We start from the raw sequence: 12,378 nt of genomic DNA, 5'->3' as shown, positions 1-12,378 counted from the left end.
AGAAATGTAAAGTTATGCATTTTAGGATAAATAGATTACAAGCTATGTATCACATTAATGGCACTGTGCTCCAGGAAATAGATGAAGCTAGAGATTTAGGGGTGGTGGTATACAAAGTTTGGAGGACATATTGTTAAGGTTGTTATGGTAGCCTATAAGATTACTTGGCTGTTGAAGAACACATTAACAAGTAGAGATAAGGAAGTTGTCATTCCTCTTTATAAGGTCTTGATACACCCACATCTGGATAACTGTGCTGAATTCTGGTCCCCTAGGTTTATTGAGGATGAGGAAGCGGTAGAGAGGATTCAGAGACAAGTGACCAAGATGGTGAGTGGCCTGTGGAATGTTCCCAATGCAGATATATTGAGGGTGTGTGGATTGCAGTAGTTCATTAATAGGAGAAATAGAGGGGATATGATAGAAACATCTAAGTTGCTTAAGGTGTTTTATAGGATAGATCCAGGGGAAATGTGTTAACACTTGGTTAAAGGGACCAGAACAAGGGATCATCCCTGGAAGAAGTGTGGTTAGTAGGGTGTGAGGACTAGATTTTTCGCTTGGAGAGTTGTGAATGAGTGGAATGGGTTGCCAGAGTCAGTTGTGAGTGCTTTGTCTGTTAATGTGTTCAAGGAGAGGTATGATAGTTTGTGTATAGATTGGTCTCCCGCGACGAGTCTTGGACTCCATAGAAGTGCCTGTATAATAATAATATCTTCATTATCAGAAAACATAGTGCCTCCATAGAACTATGATACATTTTGTCTTTCGATTGGAAAAGACCTGAGTTCAATTCTTATTGTATCTAAAGGAATCTTTATATGGGCTTTTTCAATTGAAGGTGAGTTAGCTGATCTCATACAGAGGTAGCATAGTTTTTCTCCCTAGAAACTCAGATTTTTCATCTGACATACAGGCAAATTGGACATGAGAAAACACACACAATTTACAGATAAAATGTACTATTGGCAATGGGTGGTGGTTAGCAGCATATGTTGTTGTGTGTTGATGGTAGTAGTGTTGTTGTATGTCGTTAGAGGATTAAGTAAGGGAGACAGTGACTTGAAGTGGAGTAGCATGCCCTACCACAATGAGTCCTTAGACATCCTTTGAGACATCACATAATAATAATAACAACATTAGTGTTGTTGAATTAAACAACTTTCTTACCTCAATTAACTTATTCCACCAAAAAAATAAAATTAACTTTGGAAAAAGAAAGTGAAATATCACCTTTCTAGATTTTTTTTAATCACAAAAAATGCAGATAATAGTTTACACATGATGTATACCACAAGCCAACCCATACCGATCATTACCTCCATTTATCTTCACTGCACTGCCCTTCACAAAAAATGGACAATTCAGTGCTTGAAAAATGTGCTACGTCCATCTTTAGAAATGAAGAGAAAATTAATGAATAACTTCAAGTTCTGCTCTATAAACTAACTCTTAATGGATATCCAAAAAAACTCACCCAAAAATAGTTTTTCTCTAATCATGCTATGCAGTCAAATCCTGATATGCACTACAGAGATGCTGTTTTCATCCTTTACATTGCTATACTTTCAAGAAAAATTTCTAATCTCTTAAAACCTCATGATATCAGAGTTACTTATAAACCTATTCTTACTATATGGAGTCTGCTCCTCTCTCCTAAAGACAGTAATCCTTTCTACAAACATCTTGCTGTTTACAGAATTCCCTTCTCATGTGATCTTTCATACTGTATATAGGTCAGATTTCGATAAGTTTTCAGATAAGAAAAAAGAAAACGGTAATATATAGGTAAGAACCATGAGAACAACATGATAAGTAAAAAGAACACCATGGAGATGTTGCCTCTAGTCTAGTTTATCACTTTTCCTATATGATATTGATTGGGACAATAGTTCAATGCCCTGCTTAGAAGACAACTTCATTTATTCTTGGCTAAAAGAATCAACTGTGGTCATCCTTTTTCATGACAACCTTAATAAAAACCAAGGAATAATTCTTTGTGACATTTGGAAATCTGTCATTAGATCCTTTCAAATTCCAGGTTTCAAGTTTTCAGTATATAGTGCTGGATAGTGTTTGACTCATGCCACCTCCCATCTTCCACGTTTCCATTATTCATATTGTAATGTTTTCTACAGACTTGGCTTTGTAGAAATGTTTACAGTTGCTAACCTTATATTTTTTGTGTTTACTCTGATGAAGCCTTTTTTTTTTTAATTATTGGCCACATTAGTAAGTTAATATAGTTCCTGTAATATTATGAGAAATAAAAATCCTTTTTTTTTTTTCATCATTGAAACTGTTATTATATGAAATTTATTAGTAATATGAAATTCATTGCTCAGTAACATTTGTTAATGACACTGATCAACAAGAATTTTGTAACTAGCCAACCCATAAGCCAAATAGGTAGTGAAGAATTTAAGTATAAAATTTGTTTTCTGGCATATTAGGACTCTTTGTTACAGATCTGCTAGATGATAATTGTGATAATCTTAGCTAAAAATATTTCAGTGATAAAAAAAATATTTTTTTTAGAGAAAAATTAACATTTTTTGTTATGAATATCACCAGTCAAAATTGGAGTACTTGCATATTTTTCATTTTGCTCATTTACAATCACCACAACTATTGTGGTGATTGTAAATGACCCTTCAGGAGTTTTACAGGATACTGATAATACCATAACAAGGTTATGATAACTAACTTCCAATTGACAGTTTTAATCCAAATTAATCTGTTGGAAATCCCATATTTTCAGATCTTAAATTTTGGAGACTTCAGAAGCACTTCTAGGTATTTGCTAGCACCTCTGGATTTTTTCACCATCCTGAAATCAAATACCTGTTTTGCTTTCCTTCCTAGCTCTGCCGACGTTCCTGAATATCAGCAATTTCAATTTCCTTCCTGATATCCTCATTTTTAATATAGTTTTACCTCTGATGGGATTTGTGGTCTTCCTCCTTTGATCAACCTAGCTCCCAGATCCATATAAGTTAAATTGGTTTGAACACTGTCTCTTATACAATTACATCAGTGTTTTTAGTGATCATTGTTAGATTCCTGAAATGCATTATCAGGGGGGTGTATACAGGATATTATGATAATACTTCCTGATTTACGCTCACACTCAAGCATAGACCCACACTTCACCGTGCAAGCATTCAAAACCAAACATCCCACAGAATAGGTCAGTCAATCCTTATTCCAGATGACAGTTATGATAATACTACAAATATAACTTGCTTCCTATCAACAATTTTCCTCCAAATTAATCTGTTATCTCTCGGGACTCCACCATTGTCATAACTTATATTTTAGCGTTCTAAGGTATGTATTATATCACTCCACCTAGATCTTTGTCTTCCTTTGGATAGTTTTCTTGCAATCGTGACAAAAAAAAAACGTCATCATCATCATCAAATTCCTGCCATGTACCCTCAAGGGGTGTACAGGATATGACAGTACTACATGAAAAAATTACATCATTACTAACTTCCTATCTACAATTTTCCTCCAAATCAGTCTGTTACTTGTCAAGACTCCAACATTATCAGATCTTATATTTCTATCGTCTAAGGCACTTTGTACCGTATCAATCCACCTATATCTTGGTCTTCCTCTGGGTCGTTTTCCTGCCAACCTGGCAGAGAACACTTGTTTTGCTAATCTTTCCTCTCCCATTCTATTTAAGTGACCATACCATCTGAGATTAGTTCTGCTAACGCATTCCTGGATGCAGACAATGTCAAGTTCTTTCCTAATATCCTCATTTTTAATATGATATTGCCATTGATGCCATCTGTTCACGCCTCTAATCTTTCTCAGGACTCTCATATCTGCGGTCTCTAGTCTTTGGTCAAGTGTTTTACTTCTGACCCAGCTCTCAGATCCATAAGTTAAAATTGGTTTGAACACAGTTTTGTATACAGCTAATTTAGTGTTCCGACTAATTTCTTTCTTATTCCATATGAATTTATTCAATTGACTTCCCACGATACCAGCTTTGCTGATTCTGTTGTCTATTTCTATATTTAGTTTACCATCTTCAGTAAAAATTGTGCCTAAGTAGCTAAAATGTTTTACTTGTTCCACAGGTTCTCCATTCACAACACAGTTGACATTTTCAATGATTCTGCCTATTTTCATTGTCTTTGTCTTTTTATTGCTGACCTTCATACCATATCTATTACAACAGCTATTCAATTTAGTCAGAGAATCTTGCAGACTTGTAGCGGATTTATTTAGAAGTATAACATCATCCGCATAAAGCAAAGAGCTGACATTAACATCTCCAATTTTGATATCAGGTTTAATACCACATTCCTTCATAATGTGATCCATATAGATAATGAATAACAGAGGGGATAATGTACATCCTTGTCTCACACCAGATTTAACATTAAACCATCTTCCTGTACTTCCTTCAATTCTAACTGCTGACTCACAACTCAAATACAGACTAAGTATTGCTTGATATAATGCCCCATTGACACCATATAACTGCAGCGTATTGAATAGCTTCTCTCTTGGCACCTTGTCATATGCCTTTTCCAAATCAACAAAACTTAAATACAGATCTTTGTTATATTCCCATGCTTTCTCGACTATTTGTCGTAAAGTGAAGATCTGATCCTGACAGCCTCTATTTCGCCTGAATCCAGCTTGTTCTTCACCAAGCTTTTCTTCCACAATTCTTCTCAACTGTTTCTCAAGTATACTTGCATAGATCTTGCCAGGAACACTCAGTAGGGAAATACCTCTGTAATTCTCACATTCAGTTTTATTTCCCTTTTTATATATGGGTACTATGAGAGCTCTACTCCAATCATCAGGAATTCGTCCCTCTGTCCAGGCTTTCTGAACTATGCAGTGCAGCCACTGTAAGACTCTTATACCACCATACTTCAGCATTTCTGGTCGAATATCATCTACTCCTGCTGCCTTTCCACATTTCAAGCCTTTGATGGCTTTTTCTACTTCAAGTATGGATCTGTATTCCTGACTGCATGCCTGGTCAGTGTTTTTTTATCACTGTGCTGTCATCACTGCTTGTTTCATTTAGCAGTTTTTCAAAGTAATTACTCCATACTTCAAGGATATCTTTTTCTCCTGTTTTCATTTCACCTTTATCATCTCTAATTCCTTTTACAGCACTCTTTCCTCCATTCCTAAGCTTCTTCAACAACCTCCAGAATATTTTGCCACCTTCTTGATATTTATTTTCTATATTCTTGCCAAAGTCCTCCCATGACTTTTGTTTAGCTAGTTTTACACACTGTTTAGCTTTCTTACATTTGTCTCTGTATTCTGTAAGAGTAAAAGCTGACTTATTTGCCAGGAACTTTTGATATGCTTTCTTCTTTTCCTTCACTGCCTCTTTAACTTCCTGTGTCCACCAGGGAGTTCTGATTTTTTTATCTTTGCACACAACCTCACCACATGCCTCTCTGGCAGAATCAATCAATGTTTCCTTCAGAGTTTGCCACTGAATCTCCAAGGTTTGATTCCTGTTCTCAAACTCTTTCATTTTCTTTTCAATAATATTTCTGTATTTTAGTCTACAGTTTACATCTGAGAGCTGCTCAACTTTTATTCGCTTTAAAACTTTCTTACATGTTATTCTTTTGAATATGAAATTCAATTTTATCCTGCTCAAGACTAAATAGTGATCACTTCCAATTTCAAATCCTCTGTACACTCTGGTGTTCTGCACCAGGGAGAAAACATCACTATCAACAATAACATAGTCAATGAGACTTTTCTTATTCCTAGCCTCTTCTCTCCATGTGAATTTGTGCACATTTTTATGTTGGAACATGGTGTTAGTAATAACCAGTCCACATCCTGAGCAGAAATCCAACAGATATTTGCCATTATTATTAGCTTTGCTCTTTTCTCCAAATTTTCCCAAAATATTTTTGTATGTCTCACAATCATTTCCTACTCTACTATTTAGATCCCCAACAAGGACCAACTTTTCCTTTTTCATTGTGTCAGTTGCTTTTTCTAAAGCCTCAAAAAATTCCTCCACTTCTACCTTAGTAGAGCCTTCTGTGGGACCATAGGCACAAATAAGTCTCATTGTCCAGTTCCCCATTCTCATATTTGCCCACATTACTCTACTTGAGACTGACTGCCATTCAAGAAGATTAGCCTCGTATTTTGTGTTGAATACTATGGCTACTCCTTCTTTTCCTTGATTGTTATTGCCTGAATATAACATTTTGTATTTATTGCTCAGAAAGATCTCACCAGTTTTGGTCTTTTTTGTTTCAGTCACCCCTATTATGTCGATCTGGTACTTATCTAATTCCTCAGCTAGCTCCATTTCTTTGCCATTCAGGCTTCTTACGTTGATAGTACCGATCTTTAACTCTGGTGATGTTGAGTTGGGGTTTGTTTTCAGATTTGTTCCAGTAGCTGACTTTTCGCTGTTCGCCCTGGTTCCCTGGCAAAAACAACGGGGGCCTTGTTTAACCGGGTGACGCCCCAGCCGGCATGAAATTTTGTCATGTTGTACCATCATTTTTTATTTTGGTTTAACCAATAAGAATACAGTTTGGTCGGCTAAATCCCAAATTGCCAGCCCATCCTCGTTCGTTCAGTATCAAAGTAGATACCCAACAGGGTGCACCATGAGAAGGTGAGGATTGGACATTAGGTCAGAAGCCCTGGTCGGTTCTCCGCATTCCTTTAAAGGCTATGTGGAGGTCTCCTCTCAGTTATACAGCTTTGACCCTTTAAAAAACATTTGTTTTGCTAACCTTTCCTCTATTATATTCAAGTGAGTGACCAATACACCTTAGATTAGCCCTTCTCACACATTTTTGAATGCTAACATTGTCAAGTTCCATCCTAATATCCTCATTTTTAATATGATTTTGTCATTGATGCTAGTCTGTTCACTTCCCTAATCTTTTTTGGAACTCACATGTCTGTGGTCTCATCTTTGATCAACTTTTATTTCTAACTCAGATCCATAAGTTAAAATTGGTTTGAACACTGTCTTGTATACAGCTAATTTAGTGTTTTGATTAATTTCTCTCTTATTCCCTATAAATTTTTTCATCTAGCTGCCCACCATATCAGATTTTATAATTATGTTTTCTAGTTCCATATTTAATTTGCCATCTTCACTAAAAATTATGCCAAAATGTTTTACTTGTTTTATAGATTTTTTATTTGGATGTAGTTCATGATTTCAGTCTTTCTTCTATTTTCATTATATTTTTAATTGCTCATTGTCATACTAAATTTGTTATAGCAGTTATTCAATTTAGTTGGGAATCCTGCAGACTTGTACTGGATTTAATTAGGAGTATACCATCAAACTACATAAAGTAAAGAGCTGAAATTAACATCTCCAATTTTGATACAGGTTTAATACCACTTCTTAATTTGATCCATATAAATGATGAATAATGGTGGAGATAATGTGCACCCTTGTCTCACACTTGATTTAAAATCAAAACATTTTCCTGTACCTCATTCAGTTCTAACTACTGACTTGCAACTCTAATACAGTTGTCTTACTGCTCAATATAATGTTCCATTTACATCATGTAGCATTTTGAACAACTTTTCTCTTGGCATCTTATTGTATGCATTTTCCAGGTCTACAAAATTTAAATACAGATTCTGTTTCATTTCTATGAGTTTTCATCTATCTGTCTTAAAATGAAAATTTGATCCTGACAACCACTGTTTGTCCATAAACCATCTTGTTCTACTTCATGAGCCCCTTACACAGTTTTTTAGTCCTTGTGGTAGCTTTATGTTATTGACTATTTGCATACCCAGGAATTCAGTGGGTAATCCAATAAATCTGAGTCAATAAAATGGTTTGTAAAACTTTCTATTTTAAGTTGTTTTGTTGTATGTATATATATATATATATATAGAGAGAGAGAGAGAGAGAGAGTGCGTGCTCATGTGAATCTCATATTAGATAAGGCTCTTATTGCTGTTACTGAAAAGAAAAATTTCTAAGAAAGTGAAAATTATTCAACTTGATTATCTCTAAGTATACAGTTGATTCGATTTATTTATACTCTAATATAATTTTGAATTTCAATTTTGTGTCTGACTTTCCAAGTGTATGGTTAATCACTATTATGATTTTTATTGTTAGGAAGAGCAGCTTAGCAAGCAATACTGGGGAAGATCTCAATCAGTCACTAATCAGGACAAATATGATCCCACCCTTCCTTTTTATGAATTGTATCGGCTTGATTATGAACAGTTCAAGTTATTTTTCATGCTGCTGTCACCATGGGGACATAGTCAAAGAGCAAGTTTAGTGGCATTTAGAATATTTAAGGTAATACTTTTAAATATTTTTTATTTTAGCAGTTTTCCATAGGTGAATCATTTTTAAAAAAATCATTAATTTGTTAATAGCCTTGTTTTTTTATGGTTATGATGATACTGTATATCATTTTTAATTAATTTTATATACCCTTTTGAAATTGTAAAATGAATTGCAACATATAGATGAATTAAAATTAAGTTTCTTAACTGAATATTATACTAATCATTTGATCCATCTTCAAGCATAATCAGGCAGACTAATTAAGGAACAGAGCTAAATTACATTTAAAAACAGTCAGGCATTCAGATGATGAATTACACTCCATTGTTTCTGTTTATGTATGAAGTAAGACAGAACATTATTAGCTGTTTCAAACTTATCTAATCAAATCAAGTTTTGAAGTATTGTTAATAACCCAACCTGAGGTACTTTGGCATACCACTGTCTAAGATGAAGGAAATAGTCATCCCAAATTTCACTGTGTGAACCGACTAAGAACTGTCCTGAACATGCACTTAAAACTTTGTCTATTTTATTACTTAGTATATCTCTTAGTTTTTATTAACCATTTATCACTTTATACACATGGAAGATGTGCATAAATTCACAATTACAGAGGAAGAAAGAAAAAGAACACAAGAAATAAGAAAACTGTGTTTCTGTTCATAGTGATATCTTCATGCTGGTTGAGGATATTATTATTGTACGGGCACCTCCATGGAGTCAGACACACAAAGCACTCACAACTGATTCTGGCAACCTATTCCATTCATTCACTATTCCCCAAACAAAAAATCTAGTCCTTGTGTCCTTGCTAACCATACTTACCAAGTTTCCAGTGATGATCTCTTGTTCTGCCCCATCTAGCCTAGTGCTAAACCATATCCCCTGCATCAATCCTATAAAATCCTTTAAGTAACTTAAATGTTTTCTGTCATATCTCCTTTTGTCTATCAACCAACTTTTGCGATTCACAAAACCTCAATCTATCCTCACAGGGATGATTCCACAGGCTCCTCATCATCTTGGTCACTCGCCTCTGGATCCTCTCCACCATTTTCTCATCCCCAAGAAACCAGGGAACCAGATCTGACCACATAATCCAGATGTGGTCATATTTAAGTTATCATTGCTCTTCATAAAGAACAATGATAACTCCATTATCTCTTCTTGTTAGTGTCTTCTTCATTAACCAAGTAATCCTGTGAGTTACCCTGGCTATTTTAGCAATATGCCCTCTAAACTTTAACTCTCTGTCTACTACTACCCCCCCCTACCCAAATCCTTGACTTCAGCAATTTTCTGGAGTACAGTTCCTTCAGTCTGGTACACAGCTTTGGGTACCAGACTGAAGTTATGCATTTTGGGTACCCAAAATGCATAACTTTACATTTCTCCACATTATACTGATATCTATTATGTTTTTGCCTATACTGTCAGCCTATTTAAATCATCCTGCAAACTCTTACCATCTCTGTTAATTACATACATTGCCATTTACCTCCACCACCAGCAACAACAATAATATTTTTTGTCTGCAAATTTTGTGTGTTCTCATGGCTCTCCTGCTACCTCCATATGTGAGATTGGCTAACTCACCTTCAATTAAAAAATTTCTTATAAAGATTCTCTCATCACAACTTTGGGTCCCCATCCACCTTTAATTCCTGAATTGACCACCCTGTTTCGATATTGTTGCTTGAGAGAATACATTCCATATTTGTTTGTAATTCGCACACACACTCACCTCATGTACCCTCACACACACACACACACACTCACTCACTCACTCACTCATCCGCATTCACCCTAATTGCCTAAATTTTCCTGACTTTGTGCTTCAGCACTCTCAGCTAACAAAGCCCTCACTTGACACCAAAACCATTTAACTGAAGACCTTCCAAATTATTCAAATCCTTCATTCCATCAAACTCAGACCATAGCTCCATAAAGCCTATATCCTGCACAACCTGAAAATCGATTCGTTTGTATTAACACCCTCCTCAGTGTCTTCCTCATTTCGTCTCTCTCATGGCATGAGAGGACACTTGAAATTCTCATCATCTCTCTCTTCTTTTTTGCATCATCCATCAACCTCCACAACCTCCATCATTGAAACCTTCTCACCTCTCAGGTCATCAGTGCCAATCAAGAAAATTAGTTCTTTCACTTTATCTTTATACATCTGGATGACATCACTAATATGAATTTTTGCACCAAGAAAACTGGATTTTCTTACACTTTCATTAAGTACTCCTCTGATCATAGAATCTCCTTACAAATTTTTCTACTTACTTTGCTTTTCTTGTTTATTCATGTAATCTTAACAATTACCTCGGACCTCCCACTTCTTTCTCTTTTCAGTCCTGCTAATCTCTTGACTTTGCTGCAATTTTACAATTTCTTGCTTTGTCCTATGATGGATAACATGCAACAAGTGCACTATTTCCTTATTTATACTACTACTACTAATAATAATAATAATAATAAAGGGACTCAAGGACTCATTGAGGGAGGCTATAAATCAATAAAAAACCAACTGTCATACTTAAATTCATTCACACTTGATGCACTCACTAACCCTATAGGCAAACCACTCTACTCACTGCTCTCTGGGAGAAAAACCTAGCTCTTACCCCTTTCTTGACTGCAACAATGAATGTCCCTGTGTTCTCTCCCCACCTTCCATATAATGAAAAATTTCATCAGATGATATCCTATAACACCCATTCAAAAGTTTACAGAACTCTATCATGTCATCCCTCTTTCTGCTGCTAATCAGAGTCTCCAATCCACATACTCACAATCTGTCTTTATAATCTAAATCCCATAATCTCTATATAATCTTTGTAACTCCTCTTTCCACAACTTCTTTGGGGGCTTGGAATCTGGGAGACCAAATCTGCACACAATAATCCAGGTGTGTCTTATCAAAACCTTATGAAGAGGCAAAATGACTTCCTTGCATGTCGAGGTTCACTTCAACTTCGCAATTATCCTCCAAGTAGTATTTGCAAGTTTTGCTATGTGACCTTTGAACTTCAAATTCCTATTCACCAATATGCCAAGATCCCTTGCCTCCTCAGTTATAAGTGCTGAATATCAGAAGCATCACTGATTACCCTGCCTATCTTCGCATCATTGGCAAACAATTGCACATCTTCTGTTAGATGCTTCCTAATGTCATTAATGTATATAGATTGAACGAAAATGGCTCAAGGACTGAACCCTAAGGTACACCACTGGTCACCTTAAATATGGCAGATTCACACCCACTGTATACCACTTCTTGATATCTGTCTGTGAAGGGGAAGTCTTGACTTGGATCATCCCTTGATCCAAGTCAAGAGTTTATATTCTAATCCCATATTCTCCAGTTTATGCAACAGCCTTTCGTGTGGTATCCTATCAAATGCCTTAGAAAAATTCAATATTATCATAGTGTATCCATTCCCTTCATTCAACTCAGCCTTAACAGTGTTATAAAATATGAGCAAATAGCTAAAACATGACCTTTCTTTAGTAAATCCATGCTGCTCCTTGCAGAGTATACCTTGCTTGTCAACCCATTCTGTATGCGAGTCCTTACAAACTTCTCTAAAATCTTCACTACCACAACAGAGATACTGATGAGTTGGTAATTAGATGCATCAGCTTTTGCACCACCCTTGTACAATGGAACTATCATGCATTCCTTTGGTATCGTTCCTGAGTTGAGACTCGAGATATACAAACATGTTAAAGACCTAGCCAATTTGGCTGAACATTCCTTTAGCAAACGAGCTGATATTCCATCTGTCCCTATAGACAAATTCTTATCCAGGATTATGCAACAGCTCTTCAACCTCATTTTCATGAACCTGTAATTGTTCATCCAATGTAGCAGCAACACTGTGCACTATGTTACATACACCAGGTTGATATAGCTTACTAAAGTGAGCTACATTAATCGAACAATCTCATTAGCTTCTGACACTCAAGTACTATCTGCATTCATTAAAGTTATTCTTTCACATTCATTCTTTTCTTTGCTTGTGGCATAACGATAAAATTCATTTGGATTG

At 35.7% G+C, this 12,378-nt stretch overlaps 1 protein-coding gene across 2 annotated transcripts in view; it reads left to right on the top strand.

Moving 5' to 3' along the window:
• The window catches only part of Tbc1d8-9 (TBC1 domain family member 8/9), a 571,393-nt gene that overhangs the window by 468,833 nt on the left and 90,182 nt on the right, over nt 1-12,378 (top strand). For both annotated transcript variants that reach the window (XM_090415485.1, XM_090415484.1), the window contains exon 23: nt 8,135-8,323. In XM_090415485.1, coding sequence (XP_090271611.1) covers nt 8,135-8,323 — 189 coding nt within the window. The remainder of the gene's footprint in view (nt 1-8,134; nt 8,324-12,378) is intronic.

Source organism: Typopeltis vanoorti, chromosome 3 (genome assembly GCF_054136105.1).
Source record: "Typopeltis vanoorti isolate ZY-2024b chromosome 3, IOZ_Tvanoo_1.0, whole genome shotgun sequence".
Classification (NCBI taxonomy): domain Eukaryota; kingdom Metazoa; phylum Arthropoda; class Arachnida; order Uropygi; family Thelyphonidae; genus Typopeltis; species Typopeltis vanoorti.
Note: the sequence above shows the minus strand (reverse complement) of the source record. Positions and strands in the feature narration are given on the sequence as shown.